The following is an 18095-nucleotide window of genomic DNA, read 5'->3' as shown; positions in this document are numbered from 1 at the left end:
TCTGTATTTTTTGCAAGGTTTAGTTGGCAGCTTACTGCTAGATGCAGTGGGAATTTGTACTTTCATGGTTTACCTCTCCTCTTCCATCTGTCCTTAGATATCGATCATATATCCTTCAATGTCAAGCAGCCCATGGCTGAGGCTGCCCTGTGGCTGATTCTGACAATGCCTTCCACCAACTGCTCTGCAGATGCGTGGGGATAAAATGGACAGAGCCCATGACCAGACCGACGCACCAGCTCCCACCTACCAGCATGTCCAGCCGTAGCAAGTCTCCCACCAAGTCTGGAGAAGGTAGATGACAGAATTCCACTGTTGTGTAGAATAAAATTATTATATTTTATATATGCATATAAAAAAAATCTACATCAGTTATATATTATAACATAATGAAAATGTTTTGTTTTTTAATTTCTATCAGCTGCATGCTCTAACTCCAAGGTAGCATGGGTGAAGATGTTCAAAAAACCTGCAGGAGGGCTGAAAAAATCCTACCAGCCTGGGAGCATGTTATCTCTGGCACTCACCAAAGGTTTGCTGAATAGGCCCGGGCAAAACAGTTGCTTTTTAAACAGTGCTGTTCAGGTGAGAACAGTAAAATACACATCTGTCAAACTCTGATGATTAAAGAAAAAGAAAGTGGATGTGGCTACATGCAAATAGCCATTTAATTTTCACTTTAAAATTTAAATTGAATTGGTTCCTGTTCCTGCCAGTGTTGAGATGTGTGCTGCTGTCAAACCTTCACAGGTCCTGTGGCAGCTGGACATTTTTAGGAGAAGTCTCAGGCATCTGTCAGGTCACTTCTGTCTCGGTGATGCCTGCATTTTTTGTGCTTTAAAGGTATGTGCGATGGTGTACTTCCTGCTCACCAAATAAATAAATAAATGAAATATGCATATATGAAAAACAGAGCCAATTTGCAAATCATCGTTTTTCTTTTTTAGAGTATTTTCAGTCAGTTTCAGCAGAGCAGAGAACGCGCCCTCCCCTCCGACAGCCTGCGTAACGCCCTTGCTGAAACATTTAAGGATGAGCAACGCTTCCAACTTGGCCTGATGGATGATGCTGCTGAATGCTTTGTACGTATGGATTTGTATCTGCTCTATGCCAATTATGAATCTGGCATCTTCAGCTATGGGATATTTTCAAATCTATTAGTATTGTATTTTGGATATAGTTGACTATAAGATGAATTTTAATTATTGTTTATTTTACATGTAAAGAATCTATGAAAAAGTATTGACTTTTATAATGTATACCCATTTTAAATACAGTAACTATTGTTAGGTATTTTGGGACAGAACTGTTGTCATAGTATTTGATAAATATGCAGATATTTTAAGGGTCTGACACATACCTAAGCATTATGTAAACCCTGTCACTAGCTGATAAAAACCCTGTGTTTCTGTTACTTTGGCTAGTTGTGTGGTGTAGCATGCGTGTTTGCACATACTCAACTGTATCTGTTCTCATTTTTTATATATTAGGAGAACATCTTGGAGCGAATTCATTTACACATAGTTTCAGACGCTTCAACTGAGACTTGCTCATCCAAGTCCTGCATCACCCATCAGAAGTTTGCAATGATGCTTTATGAACAAGTAACTATTTTTCTTTTCTTTTTTTTTAAATATATGTTTGAAGTCATGCTGAATGTTTAACTAAACATGAATATAAAATACAGTCATTTGCTTTATTTCCTCTTGCAGTTTGTGTGTCACTGTTGTGGTGCATCTTCAGATCCACACCCATTCACAGAATTTGTGCATTACGTCTCAACCACTGCGTTATGGTGAGTTTTATTCAGTTTCCTTCATGTCCTCTAACAGTCATTGATTCTGTCTTGTATCCAATATTCTTTGTAATTTTTAGTGTGGCAAGGTTTAGATCTCTTTCAAGTACTTTCATCAGAAACGTAGTTGAAAGACCCCCCCATCCCAGTCCTTGGCCACCCTGTATGTGATCAAATGCATTGATATGTAGCTGTGGGTACAGTATATAATAGGTTGGATGGGCCAGGCTTCAATAATAATATTTCTGATTTATAGCAAGTGGGATGTAGGCTGCTGAGCTGATACATCATTAATGAGGAAACTATTAATAAATTACCTACAGAGAGACCCCCACCCCCCCACCCAGGAGAAGAACCAATCAGTGCTTATCTTCAGTCTGCACTGTTTACATAGAAGAGATGGCGGTTTATGTTCACTAAGTGTTTAAATCTCCTGACACACCCAAAGCATCTGATGTCTGTGTCCTGACAGACGTTCTAATGTCACACAGTCCAGGTTCACAGAGAAATAGATGCAATCAGATTAGCATCCAGCGAGAAAGATCTTATTTGGACACTTGCTGAAAACAGTGTGGACAGTCGACCCTAGAAATCAGATATGAAAGGAATCTGATTGGAATCCAATTTGTCTGCACTCTGAATTCACCCTTAGAGTAGATCAGCTGTCTTCCTACAATAATCTCTGGGGCAAACATAGTAGTCGAGTGAAATACCCATTTTTGTACATGTCTCTGAATTGGAGATCATAATTTGTACAGGTGGACGACTATGGGTAGATGAAAATGTACATGTATATTCAGATGAGCTGATTGGTCGTGGCTGTACGTGTGTTTTACTACAGTATGTGTTTTTATTCACAGCCAACAGGTTAATCACATGTTAGGGAAGAATGAGCGGCTCAGGTCAGACATGTTTGGAGAGTTGCTGCAGGCGGCAAACAACACAGGTGACCTTCGAAGTTGCCCGGTATGTATTAGATTATGAATGAATAATTACATCCTGGCAAAGAAACATCTGTCTGACTCCAACCAGAACTAAATGCTAATAATTTATTACAGGAAGCTATTAATAAATGATGGAGCTAAAAAAAAAAAAAAAAGGTGTCACAATACTGCCACATTTACGGAAAATATTTCCTTGCATGCAGAGTACGCTGTGCTTTGTGATGGGTGCTTGAAGCAGCCAGAGAAAGACAGTGCCAGACTAGCGTTGGGATATAAATAGCCATAGGGGTATATCTACTTTTGTATCTCATCTGTATTTCCTACCACTCTTCAATGTGCATCAGTTTGGTGAAGCAGAGCTTTCTGCTCTCTTAATCCATTATTTTCCCAGAAACTACAAGCTCTAGTTTTGGCTCAGTAATTCTGTGTGTATCCTCTGGGTTTGGTCAACAGTGACACCGGTCCCGAGGGAGTTTAGACTACCCGGCACTAACCCTCACTGACACAACTGGAAAATAAAATACTTACAGACGCTCCGTGATCATGGTTTTACATACTATTTTAGATTTTTATATAATTTCTGTTTCAGTGATATCACATTGATTTTTGCTGAGATAAATAAATAAAAGTAAGACTATTAATAATTCATTATTACACGGTAATTATGTAGTAGTTACTACAGAAATTTTTTGCTGAGGTTTGTCCATGAACAGAAAAAGAAATGTCAAAGCTTTCTGGTTTTTAAAATGCTGAATGTTCTATTGCTGCTCTTCATGAATCAATGCAGTTTGAAAGTAAAATATTTATTATAAATTCCAGTTTTACTGCATAGTTTCATGTAGAATACATAAAACACTGTACTTTATGTACAAATTGAAAACAATGACATTGAAATCTCTGGTTGAACCCAAAATGTTGAGAATATACTCTCATAACATGGATATATATTAACTATATTAAAAGTGCTTACATATTTTTTATTCATTAATCTTTTAAACCTGCTTGATGCGCTGTCATGGATCTCGGGTTGCTGGAGCCTATCCCAGCTGAGTGGGGGCGTGAGGCAGGGGACACTCCGGGTGTGACGCCAGTGCATCGCGAAGCCTGCTTACATATTGTTTGTCTAAATATAAATCCACTATTGACAACTTCAGGGCTTTTTTTTGTTGTGTTATTTTTGTTTATGCAAGTTTTAAATATATATACTTTGAATATATTATGGAATTTGATTTTTATTTTTTGTGCATATTTGTAGAGCAACTGTGGCCAAAGCATCAAGATCCGCCGTGTACTCATGAATTGTCCAGAGATTGTTACTATTGGGTTTGTTTGGGATGCTGAACAGTCTGATCTCACGGATGATGTCATTTGGTCACTGGGTCCACGTTTGAACCTCTGTGGGGTAATAAACCAAACACACCTCACCGTCATAAATAGAAGTACATTATCTACATTACTTTTCTCCAGAGTTGTTGACCAGTTACTAGGTTATATATTTAGTAAACTATAACATAAAGCCCTAAGTGATCCACGTACCCACAAGCAGTAATCCAACGATGCCAGCCGTGTTTTGTTCATATACAAGTACTGTAGAAATAAAGGTCAACGAGTTGTAATCTTTTTTAAAAAAGACCTCAAAAACATCGACATAGCTTTTATCCTCACAGGATTTTGTCGCTGCCAAATTGCAATATGTGGAGATCAAACTTGTCATAATTTGCTCTTTCAGCTTTTCAACCGTGTTACTGATGAAAATGCCAAACGGAGTGAGCTGCATCTGGTGGGGATGATCTGTTTTTCGAGTAAACATTACTCAGCCTTTGCCTATCACAACAAATCCTCAAAATGGATGTTTTTTGATGATGCTACTGTAAAAGAGGTTAGAGTCTGTGTTATTAGTCTGCTTTATCTCTGACAAAAAGTCCACTACATTCTCTTATGTTAGCCTTTACCTTTTCCCCAGATTGGATCCAAATGGAAAGATGTTGCTTCTAAATGTATCAAAGGGCATTTGCAGCCACTTCTTTTGTTTTACACCAATCCCGAGGGATCGCCAGTATCAAATGAAGATGCACCGAGACAAACCACCATGTGTCCTCGCTACAAAGCCCAAGTAAATGGTGAAGTAACAGGTAAGATAATATTACAGCTTTCAGAATTTTCAGTATTAGTGCTATCCTTTGTCACAGACATTCAAAATATGAATATTAACATTTTTAGATTATTATTAATGAATACTTGGAAATGCCTAACTAATGTTTTCCTTTAACACACACTCTTTGAGAATAAATATTAATTTCCTGCACCAACAAAAAGCAAATATGCAGACTGCAGACAACTGAAGCTTGTAATCTTACAGATGTAGATAATCACTGGGAACAGAGATGAGGCCTTTACAGATACAGCCAATCAATATTCAGTGTACGGTCATTACTATTGAGTAGTCCCTGGAGCTATGGAGTGAAACTGGATTTTCAAATACACTTAACTGCCAATCAGAAATTATTGCAAGGAAAAGAACTTAATATTACTCCTTCAGCATTATGAAAAACTGCTGCAAACAAATTTATACAAAATCTTTAAGTTTTAATTTTCATCAGAGATACAAGACAGACCTAAATTGACATTTGTGTTGCGCATGTGAGCAGATTGCAGAAGGTACACTCTCACGGGTCAGTGTTCACGCTATCTGCTCAGGATAAAACTGGAATTTTGTACCTGTAAACATGAGAATAAACAAATTTTCAATTTATAAATACTTTAAATTTGTGAAGTTTTTATGGTCATTTGTTGTTGTACTCATATAAAGTAGGTTATAGGGATTATCTGATTGAACCTTCCATTGGGATGTCAGATATTTTCTGATAGTGGCTGCCAGACAGTCATCACAGAAATAAAGATTATCTTTACTGATGTGTTTGGCGCGGAACTTCACATGGAATGAATGCATAATGTACCATAATAAAAACTTTCAAGAGATTAGGATGGGATTGAAAGGTCAAATTCACTTTGTCTCATAATTTTATTTCCAGAAATCCTTTTGGTAGCAGTATTAGAATTGCGTTTATGAAAGTAATGAGTGAAAGAATGAACTTCTCTCCACAAATTCCAGTGGTGGTTTGCTTTTGGATTGCGATAGTGACGTTAAATCGCAGGCAGAAAGATTGTCCTGTCCTTGTTATAGCTTGAACTTGGCATGAGGATGATGCCTCTGTTGCATGCAGATTACCACCCACGCCTCCCTCCCTAATCCCCGCTCCTGTGGCCGAGCGCTCTCATGCTCCTACTCCACAGTTATCACTCCTCCCCGAAACATTTCTGATGTTTGCCGCCATTAATTTTTCTGCCTGCTTTTTTTGTTGTTGTGGTTGTTGTTGCTTTCTGGGACCTTCTCCCTTTAGATTTGCTTTATTACTGTGCCCTGGTAGTTTAATTGACATGAGACCGGATTCTTATGTTTTTGAAAATATTTGTAAGTATTTTACTGTCTTTTTACCTTCTCAGTAATATATGGCCCGTGATTTATAATGATATTAGGTGTTGTGTGCATTATTTTATTTCACTGTTGCTGAATTAGTCTAAATTTGTGCTTTCTAAAATTCAACACATATTCATTTTAACAACTACTAAACAACTGCCCTGCACTTTTACAGTAGTGATGCTTTACTGAGCCCAGCATTCTTGGTGTAACCTCAGGCAGCATGAGCAAAAGTGTGTTTGGTCAGTTGGCATTTGTGTAAGGTGCACCACATCTAAATCTAGTATCTGATTTCAGTAAAAAGAGTCATATGTCAGCTTTAGCTCATATTAACAACTCTGAAAATTCATAATTCTGCAGCTTAGTCACCCCCCTTACATCGTTTTTGTATCATTGCATGTGCACAGAGCATAATATATGTTGTTATTTTTATGTGTGTGTGTGTGTGTGTGTGTGTGTGTGTGTGTGTGTGTGTGTGTGTGTGTGTGTGTGTGTGTGTGTGTTGTGTGTTCATTTAGATGTTAAAAGCATGGCACATTTATGACAAGTTTAAAAAGAGAAACAGTGGAATTGAGGAGGAAATGTGGAAAAGTGCAGCTGCTGTATGAATGTGATAATTTGGAGGCAAATGTGCACACTTCATAGCATCTCTCACTTCTCACAGTGACCTGCTTGCTCCAGAGACAAAGAAACACACCGCAGGGTTGGCAAATGTGCCAGTAGTGTATTTTAACACAGCTAATGATGCACTGGCATCTGCTCCTTTGTCGGGTTTTTGCTTTGTTTCGTCTGCTACCCCATCAAAAGTCAAAAACAACCTCACTGGGTATTTATCAAACTAAAAACCTCCACTGAACAACTCAGTGTGAACTTGATGAGCTGCCTCTACATCATGTCGGACACTTACTGACCGTTAAAATTCTATGATGCTTCATGATGCTTCATTACTTTTTTTTTTCTTCACTAAGCAAGAAAAGATCACATCCAAACCTTAAAGTTAATGATTAATGATAAAAGGTCACATCCAAGCCCTAAAGTTAATGATAATTTATGTGTAATTTCTTCTTTGATAGAAAAGTCACTCATCTGTCATTTAATACATTTCTGTTCACAGTAAAAAGACCCTTTGGTAGTCCCAAAATTAAGGAACCACTCATGGAGAATTTGCAGAGGCTGAATGAAACATCAAAAAAAGAACGAGGGCATCGGAAAGTAGAATCCTCACAGCACAAAGGTAGAGCATACCTCTTAGAGAAATGGCAGTAAGCCAGTGTAGATGACTGCATTGATCAATGTCCACTCTCTCTAGAGCTGGCACATACAAGATCTTCATCTCCTCCAGTCATTGTTCCAATGTCTCCTGTGGACCCCAAAATAAAAAGCTGTTCACGCACTGACAAGTCATCAAACCATTTAAGCAGAGAATCTCAGGAGCCGCATGGACAGTCATTCGCTACACAGGCTGGAGGACACAGCCGGAGGAACAACATTTCTCTGAGTCACCATGGGCAAGAGAGCAGCCAGGAGCAATGTGAAAAAAGTGGAGGTGAAGGAAGCCGCAACAAATCGAAGTCCACGTGGAGGCCCATTCGTGAGGTGTTAAATGTGGACACTGTGCTGAATGAGTTGGAGCAAAGACGTCAACAGCAACACGACACCCTGCGGCACAGTAAGCCTCCATCCCAGGAGAGGTTACACACTGAAGACAGCCGGGAGCGTGAGAGGGAGTCCGTACGCTCCAGAGAAGATTGGAAGCAGAAGTCTCTAATGACAATTTACGAGGATGAACAGCGTCATGAGACCGAGAGTCACAGCTCTGTGGAGATGGACAGCAGGGCCAACCAACAAAGGGGCAGCAGACTTAAGGGTGGTCCCAAGACGCTATTGCGTAGTGACACCTGGACCATTCAAAGGACGGAGTCTGGCTATGAAAGCAGTGACAGACTCAGCAGCGGTTCCACCAATCCTGACTCACCTGGTGTTGATGGCTTTGTTGCCAAAGACCAGCAATCGACACCAGAAGCACAGCTACAGAGGTAGGCTTTTATTCAAAAGACATTTTTATATTGACAAAATGAGGTTTCACATTAAATACTGTAAGTTAGAAGGAAGAAAGGAATACAAGTTTGTGCAAGCTCAGATATATCACCGTTATAGAGATGATCAAACCTTTTAACAAAATCATAAGGCTTTTGATTTTATAGTCTGGTTCAACTAAAGCAAACGCTATATTTAATATGTTATTGTTGGCTTCTATTGTTTTAGTGAATAACTGTTTATACTAATTTAAGTCTTTTATTTTTAGCCAATTGCACCAAAAAGGAAGCGATGCCAGATCGAGTACGACATCTTCATCAACAAACAATGGTAAGTTCCTTCGTTTAAAAAGACTTTCAGAAACAAATAGAACAATAGAGATATATTTTATATAAAGGGACACACGATACTTATTGGTTTTATTAACATTGACTACTATTATCTAATGCACTCCCTTTTTTGTAACATGCATTAAAAGTTGTAATGTCATTTCTAGTTTGTAAATTAACACAGAGTTCTCTCCATTGAAATTTACAATAACATCAATCCATGTGATTAAAATTTGGGTTAGAGTCATCACTGCGTGTTTTTTCAGCGGGTACACACAGTATATTTGTAGAAAGGAGGTGTGATTTTAACAAGTTGATATCAAATAGATGTCTGATTGCCATTGTGGTTTCTTTGGAGCAGGATTTGACCATAATTTGGTGAGAAAATGGGGTCAAGAATGGTCACTTTTCTACACCTCTGTCCTGATCTGACCAATACCCCAATGATCTTGAGGAATAGTGGTTTAAGGTTTAAATCACTTCGTCCACTCGTTATCCAGTTTTTGAAATTAAGACATTGAACCCCGTTGTGCTCCTCATGACCGCTTGTTAATGTTTTCTTAAATTTTCAGAGGAACACAATGTGATAATATGGGATGATTGAATTTTGCAATAAATGCTCCGCAAGGATTCTGAAAGGAAGAAAATGGGGTTTAAGGCTATAAATCCAATTAGAGCTATGGAATGATAAAAATGCAACAAAAAACCTCAATCAGAATCTGTCTTACCCCTTTTCTGGGGGCACTCTAAATAAATACAAAAATGCTCGCTTTGTAGTCCATTCCCAAAACCCCAAATTGTCAGGTTTTTTTTTAAATTGGAGTCAGTCATAAAAAAGTAAGTAATAATAAAACAATTTGATATACTGTAGATGTAATTTTTTAAAAATTGCGAAAAGAAATGTATATCCCTTACTATAAAGTAGTCTGATAGTCTAGGGAATAATTTAACATCAAACAAAACATTTAGAAAGAAAAGAAAAAAAAAACAGGGACAAAATTAAGTGAAAATAAAAACAATTCAAACAAAATGGAACATCTTGACCGTGATACCACCACACATAAAAATGTAAAGAAATAAAAATATTGTCTGTTGACAGTGTTTTAGTGACATTTAGTACATATGTGATTAAATATTAAAGAGAATCAGAGCCAATGACTGTTTGCTTAGTATGACTCAAAATAGTTCTGTTCAATTCATCTAACAGATATCATGTGAGCCATCTCTGATAATGTAGGAGTAATTAAAGATCGATTAACGCCTGAGTTGTTTTCTGATCTTGGACTGGCTTCTTTCACCTCTTCACCCAGTCGGCTCTGCACAGGCATTAATCTGATGATAATCCCACAACGCTCATTCAAGATAGCACAGCTGGACACGGCATTTGTCATAAATATCTCTCTGCATCTATGTAGACAAGAGATATTTATGACAATGCTATGTGCATCTCGAGCCAGCGTTTCCAACCAACGGTTAAAGCTTTTATCCTTGCATGGAGCTCTCCAGGGCAACAGCAAGGGAAAAAAATGACACATCTATTTTTAAAGTGTAGGAATTCAGCGCCACACAGTCCCTCACTGCACTGGAGCATGGAGCAGCCTGCTGACTGGCTCATCCAGCTGTGGGAACGTCCGGAGATTGCTGCTGCCACCTTGTGTCCCGAGGGGATTTGTCAGATGGTCAATAGTCTCCGCTTGGTCTTGTGATTCTTATTGAGTGCTGTACTATAAGCAGAGAAGAAAACTAGGGATTATGTGGGGAAAATAGTTTGTGAGCTCTGACGGTTGTGAGAATTTGTCCCATATGTTACGAGCTATCGTATGGAGCAAAGGTTTGTGGCAGGAGTGATTTCCTGTTTCCTTTTCACAGTGGAGCTGCCACAACGTAGATTGACAGATTAATGCAATGCCGTATAATTTTTGTATCTTATTTTTTTAGCATGTATTTTTTTGCCTCAATATTTTGATTACGTTTGCAATTTACAGGTAAGCATCAAAGCAAAGCTCAGGGAAAGAGCCATGACCAACTTTCACATTCACATCAAAAGTCCAGCCCAAGTTTAAGGTAGTTCCTCTTATTATATTCATATAATACATGTACATTCATTTAGTTTTGATATGTTTGTATATGGACTCACGCAGTAGAGTTTTGTTTTGTTTAATGATGATTTTTATCACTCTGTTTACATCTTCTGTCTTTTAGAAGGAAATCAAAGTACACCTCCAGTACCTCCAGGAAAGCAGCACCTTTAGAGAGGGATTCCACTGGTTCAGATAACAGGCAAGGTGATAACAGGCAAGGTGAGCAGCAGGAGCTGTCAAACTGTAGAGGACACACGGGGGAATGTACAACCCTGAAGCACATCACAAAAACCAGCAGCTCAGAATGGAACAGTTCTGATGATCTTGCTCTCTCTGAGCCTGAAGACAGAGAAATCTCCTACCACTCCAGCAACAGCGAGGCTGTCACTTCAGAATCAAATTGTCCTCAAGTAAAGCTTCCGTACCATCCTCCCAGCAACGCAAATGCCGAACCTCTCCCAATGAGCAATCAGCGTCATTACGGCATGACAGGGTCACCTCACCTTCGACCAGCCCAGCGGAACGTATCGCACCAAGGGGAAGCAGGCCATGCTGCGTCACGTCCAAGGACTCTTCAAGAACCCTTTCCTTCAAGTTTTCATCATCCATCAAAATCCTTTTTCAGTCCTCACAGGAAGCCTGATATTTCAGGCAACAGAACCTTCTCAGATGCAAGCTCGAAGTCAGGCTCGGACCCAGAGAGGAGTACCCCATCTTCATGTGAAAGTGAGGAAAGACCACTCGGATGCAGACCAGAGCAGGCGGTGGTGCCAGCTCAAGAGGTTTCTCTGACAACTTACTTCAATGTGGATAACTGTATGACGGAAACATACCGTCTCAAGTACCACAACCAGAGGCCCCTTGTCCTCTCTGCCACAGTGCCACGGACAGTGGTTGTGACTGAGCGCAGAGACATGAGCCACACACTCCCCGCTGACATGTACTCTCAAGATGTGCCAAAAGCCAAATCGGAAACAAGTAAGCCTCTCTGAGCATATGTGCAAATACATATACTGATACCTGACATCATTTATAATGTAGAATCTTTTAGAGGATTGATGTTCCAGTGTCTATGTCACAAATATTTTATTGGACTTCAAAATTCCTGCATCAATGTTAAAGACGGTTATGTTAATTGTTTTTCTAATAAAGTCAACTTGTTAGTTTACATGATTTAGCAATAACACAATGTGGAATCATATTGGGGAAAACAATAATTACAATCCCTGTAGGGGACTCCATTGTTTTTTGGGGGTACATCAATGCGCACGGTCGACAATGATGGAAACACCTGGAAGGGCGTGATTGGGATAAATGGCCTCCCTGATCTGAACCCGAGCAGTGTTATGTTGTTTGACTTCTGTGCTAGTCATGGGTTGTTCATAACTAACACCATGTTCGAACACAAGGATGCTAATAAGTGTACCTGGTACCAGAGCACCCTGGTTCAGAGGTCAATGATCGATCTTGTGATCGTATCATCTGACCCTTGACCTGTGTTTTGGACACTCATGTGAAAAGAGGGGCAGCACTGTCAACTGATCACCACCTGGTAGTGAGTTGGGTTCATTGGCGGGGGAAACCTTTGGATAGACTTGGTAAGCCCAAACGAGTAGTGCGGGTCAATTGGGTACGTCTGGCAGAGGACTCTGTCCGAGAGGCCTTCAATTCACACACCCGAAGGAATTTCCCGTACATCCCTGTGGAGGCTGGGGGCATTGAACCTGAATGGTCGTTGTTCAAAGCTTCCATTGCTGAAGCTGCAGCTGAGAGCTGTGGTCTCAAGGTCTTGGGTGCCTCAAGGGGCGGTAACCCTTGAACACCGTGGTGAACACCGGTGGTCAGGGAAGCTGTTTGACTGAAGAAGGAGGCTTTCAGGGGCATGTTGTCCCTGGGGACTCCTGAGGCAGTTGCAGGGTAGCAACAAGCCAAGAAGACTGCAGCCTCAGTTGTGGTGGAGGCAAAACAGAGGGTGTGGGAGGAGTTTGGAAAGGCCATAAAGAAGGACTATCAGACGGCACCAAAGTTGTTCTGGAGGACTGTCCGACACCTCAGGAGGGGAAACGGGGACCATCCAAGCTGTATATGGCAAGGATGGGACACTGTTGACCTCGACTGAGGAGGTTGTCGAGTGGTGGAAGGAACACTTTGAGGAACTCCTGAATGCAACTACCCCAACTGACCCGTCCTCTGTTGCAGAGGCAGAGCTGGAGGATGATGGGGGATTCAAATCAATCTCGCTGGGTGAAGTCACCGAGGTAGTTAAACAACTTCATGGTGGCAAAGCCCAGGGTGTTAATGAGATTCGCCAGGAAATGCTATTTACTCTCGCAGGGGCCTGAACGGGCTATGGAGTATGCCCATCCAATCTGCATGTGTTTTGTGGACTTGGAGAAGGGCGTACGATCGGATCCCCAGGGACTTACTGTGGGAGGTACTGTGGGAGTATAGGGTGAGGGGGCCTCTCCTTAGGGCCATTCAATCCCTGTACACCCAAAGGGAGAGCTGCGTTCGGGTTCTCGGCAGTAAGTCGGACTTGTTCCGAGTGGCTGTTGGCTTTCGCCAGGGCTGCCCTTTATCACCAATTCTATTTGTGATTTTCATGGACAGGATATCAAGGCGTAGTCGTGGTGAGGAGGGTTTACGTTTTCGTGGGCTGAGGATTGCAATGCTGCTTTTTGCAGCTGATGTGGTCCTATTTGGGCCATCAGCCTGTGACCTACAGCGCTCACTGGTTCGGTTTGCGGCCGAGTGTGAAGCGGCGGGGATGAGGATCAGCACCTCCAAATCTGAGGCCATGGTCCTTAGCAGGAAGCCGGTGGACTGCCTTCTCCGAGTGGGGAATGAAGTACTTTCAAAAGTAAAGGAGTTTAAGTATCTCGGGGTCCTGTTCACGAGTGAGGGAATAATGGAGCATGAGATTGGACGGAGAATTGGGGCAACAGGAGCGGTATTGCAGTTTCTTTACCGCACTGTTGCCACAAAGAGGGAGCTAAGCCGAGAGGCAAAGCTCTCCATCTACCATTCCATCTTTGTTCCTACCCTCACCTACAGTCATGAGCGATGGGTCATGACCGAAAGAAGAAGATTGTGGATACAAGCGGAGGAAATGGGCTTTCTCAGGCAGATAGCTGGTGTCTCCCTTAGAGATAGAGTGAGAAACACTGCTATTCGCGATGGGCTCAGAGTAGAGTTGCTCCTCCTTTGCATCGTAAGGAGTCAGCTGAGGTGGTTTGGGCATCTGGTGCGGATGCCTCCGCGGCGCCTCCCTAGGGAGGTGTTCCTGGCACGTCCAGCTGGGAGGAGACCTCGGGGCAGACCCAGGATCAGGTGGAGGTGTTATATCTCAACCCGACTCTGGATAAGGGGTGGAAGATGGATGGATGGATGGATGGATGGAAAAATTGCAATATTTTATTGTTTCCTTTTCTGTGTTGTAAAATGTACATGCAGGGGAAAACACAATTTAAACAAGTTTTTTTTTTCTTTTTTTTTCCTTTACAGGCCATAATAGCAATAAACCCACAGCAAAATGGAACCCAGTAACAGCCAAAGGACTGGATGAAAGAGGTTTTTTATGAGTGGATAGATGGTGTGAAATAGAATGCTATCTGGATGCCAAGGAGTTTACAGAAAGGAAATATCTCATGAGGCCTGATATTTATTTATGCAAGTTTGTTGTACAACTGAAACCTTTCTAAAAATGCTGCTTTTTACTGATTGATGGAGTGTTGACTATGACAAATAATTTACTGTCTTCCACTGACCTGCAGTACCACTACAAGAAAATTCTGGTGGAAACTAATCTGGATTGTTTCTAGTATGCACAATTTTGTTCTGTTGTTGACTAAATTAAGTTTAAGATGTTTTCAGAAATGGTGCAAAAATGAAGATATATCAATAGAGTGCAAGCAAGGCCAGAGAGTTGATGACCAGCCACAGTTTAATTATACCATGGTCTATAAGACTAAAAAGAGCGATGTGGAGATAAATCTCAGTATGCTGACATGACAGGGTATGTTGAAGATCAAAATATGATGTCATTTTACACAGTAGCGGGTTTACAGCAGTTCAATTCTTTGCAGTATATCCGTCAAAGCAGTCATTTCAGAGGAGCTTACCAACTTGCATATTGCTTGCAACTATGCATATTGAGTGCTTTCGTTTGCCAAGGAACAGATATCACAATTACATATATTCAGTGAATTATTTGTTCTTAACATTATACTTTCTTGTTTATTTTGCAACATTTATGTGTTAATGAATGACTGGGGGCTGCCCTGTTGACCCCCTACGTTATGTCTTGATTCATTTTTTCTCCAGCTGTTTGTTCAGTTTCTGGAAGATCATTGGCAGATACCATGGCATTGACTTTTGCCTGTATAGACTTTTGAGATATGCATTCTCTCAGAATGTGATTTTGCACGCCTTTGGCATCTAGCAGTATACAGACCTTTTAATTTGTCAATTCAGTTTGTAGCCAGGGCGGCCCTCAGCCCTCAGGTTAGTGAGCAGTTCTATATAAAAACTACGACAGTGTCACCTCTTGTTTTCTACCTTTGATGGTTGTTGTGATTTTTTCTGTAAGTCACATTTTTATCAATTTTAATTTCTTTCAGTCTTCCTTATATTTTAAATAGATATACATGCAGGCATTTTCTTAATGATGCCAATAGAGTTAAAATGCTTATTGACCATACAACACAATGATTGATGTTCTGAAACCTGCATGTGGCCTTTACAAAGTCTTACTAGCTCTGTGTACAGCATTAGCATGGGCATGACAAAATGGGCTGTAAGTCCAACTAACATGAATTCTATTGGATTTTATATAGTTGTAATAAAATACACTGCTCAAAAAAATTAAAGGAACACTTTTGTATAGCAACCCATCAGTCAAACTTCTGGGATATTGATCTGGTCAGTTAAGTAGCAGAGAGGGTTATTCATCAGTTCAAGCTGCTTTGTTACATCCCACTTCAAAGTGGTAATGTATTGTGATTGTCATTCGTGTGTTAGTCCGTTTGTTCGTCCATTCGTATGTCCACCAAATATTTTCGTAACCGCTGCAGATAGAAAGATGAAACAAAAAGCAGATTACTCTGGCGGAAAAGGGGATGAAAATGAGAGGATGACCTTAACCTTGAGAAAATTAGGTCAAGGTCAAATTTCAACTTTTGTACACTCAGGAACCGGATAAGATAGAAAGACGAGGGAGAAGGCCAGTTTTTTTGTTAATGAAATCAACAACAGGCGCATCAGAGCGGCAACAATGAGACGGCTCCCAAAACAGGAATGGTTTTCCAGGTTGAGGTCACTGATACTTTGTTTCCTACTCATCTCTTCTGGCTGATTTTTTTACTGACTTTCTACTACTGTAGGTTTTCGTTTGGCTTGGATCAACACCTCTGTTGATAGCAGGTGCCGTACCTGGACACTACAGAGTTTGCACAAGTAGTCCACCTCCTCCAGGGTGGCACATCAATATGTGCCATTGTAAGACGGTTTGCTCCGTCTCCAAGTACAGTCTCAAGAGTATGGAGGAGAGACTGGACAGGAGCGTAGAAGGTCCTCAAACCCTCAGCAGGATTGGTATCTGCTCCTTTGTGCAAGGAGGAACAGGATGAGCACTGCCAGAGCCCTACAAAATGACCTTCAGCAGGCCACTGATGTGAGTGTTTCCGACCCAACAATCAGAAACAGACTCCATGAGGGTGGCCTGAGGGCCCGACATCCTGTAATGGGCCCTGAGTTCACTGCCCAACACCGTAGAGCTCGATTACCATTTGCCATAGACCACCAGAATTGGCAACTACGCCACTGGCGCCCTGTGCTCTTCACTGACAAGAGCAGGTTCAATCTGAACACATGCGACAGACGTGAAAGAGTCTGGAGATTCCGTGGAGAACTTTATGCTGCCTGCAACATCATTCAGCATGACTGGTTTGGTGGTGGGTCGGTGATGGTGTGGGGAGGCACATCCCTGGAAGAACGCACAGACCTCTACAGGTTAGATAATGTTATCAGGAAAGATTCAAGATCATTTTTCCCACTTTTAGATCTGATGTGTCTTTAAAGTGTTCCTCTAATTTTTCTTAGCAGTGTATTTCCATTGCATAGCAATTTGTACAGTCAATTTTGAAACTTTGAATCTTATTCTCCTCTTGCTCATGCAAGGACACGTACTTTTGATTATGCACGCACTGTAAATATACTCACACCATACAAACAGTGTGTTGACATAGACATACTACGCATTCACTAAAAATACTTTCAGATCACTTTAAAAGTGTATTTGAGTGTTTTTAAGGCTTTGGTTTTGTACAATTCACATTCCTTACTGCACACATAAGTGTTGTTCAAATTCTGATGTCAGTCTTCTTTTTGTGCTCACAAGATTGCCAAGGCTTTTCCTAAACATCCTGCCTCTTTAATGCATGTTTATTTTTTGTACTTTTTATCACAATAATCTTTTTTCCAGGTATAGTATTTCTCACATATTCTTAGTGCCCACTTGTAGTCACAAAATTTACTGTGTTTATGTTGTATTTGTTCCATCTGACACCAACGGATGGTGTTTGTAAAGTTATGTATTCGCTCATACATTTGTGAGTTGAGAATCTACTTACATTTGTTACGTGTAATTTATACAGTAGACACTGCTACAAAAAGAAAGCATAACATTGAACTTATTTCTTAAATCAGTCTAATGTTTAAAATAACATACAAATGTTCATTGTACTGGTATTGTTACAACCCCAATTCCCCAAAAGGTGCAGATATAAACATAACAAAACAGAATGTGATATTTACCAGTGTACAGACAATATGTGTAATGTTTTATTTCATTATCATTGATTTTTGTAAAAGTGTATTTATTCTAACGTGAGTTGGGAGATTGAAAAAGAAAACACTGCAACACTTGATAGATACACAAGTTGTCTGGTTATAGGTGAAACTATAATTAAAAGGTTTCCTCTCAAGACTCATTCAAGGATGTAAAACACATGATTGTATTAAGAATCTGGCTCAGGAACACTAAAAAAATAGTAATATTTTACACAGTGGCCCAACTTTTATGGAATCGTGGTTGTAAAAAACCATTACTTTTAGTCTTATTCTAAGGTATTTAATGTATTGAATGGTGAAAAAACTCCACAAACAAATCAACTTTTAATGAGTTTATTTGTGTCCTGTTTATTATTTCTTTTCTTTTCTTCTGTTGTTCCCACAAACCTACGCCCTGACCTTTGTGTCTTTGGTTTTATTGAGAGTGCCTTGAAAACTTCACTGCTTGTCGTGAGTCAATCCAGTTGATTAATGAAGGCAATGAATGAAAAGGATGACGGATGTCAGACAAAACTTATAAATATGCAATACTGTGTATTTATGCACCGTTTCACTGTGCATAGGTTGATGGTGTGTGTGTGT

The 18095-nt window shown here is 40.3% G+C and overlaps 1 protein-coding gene across 1 annotated transcript; it reads left to right on the top strand.

Moving 5' to 3' along the window:
• Positions 1-185: 185 nt before the first annotated feature.
• On the top strand, positions 186-18095 carry usp53b (ubiquitin specific peptidase 53b). Its single transcript, XM_068321754.1, has 16 exons — positions 186-294; positions 422-585; positions 751-843; positions 948-1082; positions 1491-1604; positions 1713-1795; positions 2656-2761; positions 3995-4141; positions 4469-4618; positions 4703-4871; positions 7332-7451; positions 7527-8253; positions 8523-8584; positions 10569-10647; positions 10786-11642; positions 14169-18095. Exons 1-16 carry the CDS (start codon positions 219-221, stop codon positions 14243-14245), a joined length of 3159 nt encoding a protein of 1052 aa, XP_068177855.1. The 5' UTR covers positions 186-218; the 3' UTR covers positions 14246-18095.

The sequence above is a fragment of the Antennarius striatus genome, chromosome 8, assembly GCF_040054535.1.
Source record: "Antennarius striatus isolate MH-2024 chromosome 8, ASM4005453v1, whole genome shotgun sequence".
Taxonomy (NCBI): Eukaryota; Metazoa; Chordata; class Actinopteri; order Lophiiformes; family Antennariidae; genus Antennarius; species Antennarius striatus.
This window is presented reverse-complemented; position numbering and strand designations above follow the sequence as displayed.

Excerpts from the sequence above, each read along its gene's own strand:
- usp53b (XM_068321754.1), top strand. The coding sequence starts at position 219 with ATGACCAGACCGACGCACCAGCTCCCACCTACCAGCATGTCCAGCCGT. Across the intron at positions 1,796-2,655 it reads GTCTCAACCACTGCGTTATG|CCAACAGGTTAATCACATGT; the intron begins GTGAGTTTTATT and ends TTTTATTCACAG. Across the intron at positions 4,619-4,702 it reads ATGATGCTACTGTAAAAGAG|ATTGGATCCAAATGGAAAGA; the intron begins GTTAGAGTCTGT and ends CCTTTTCCCCAG.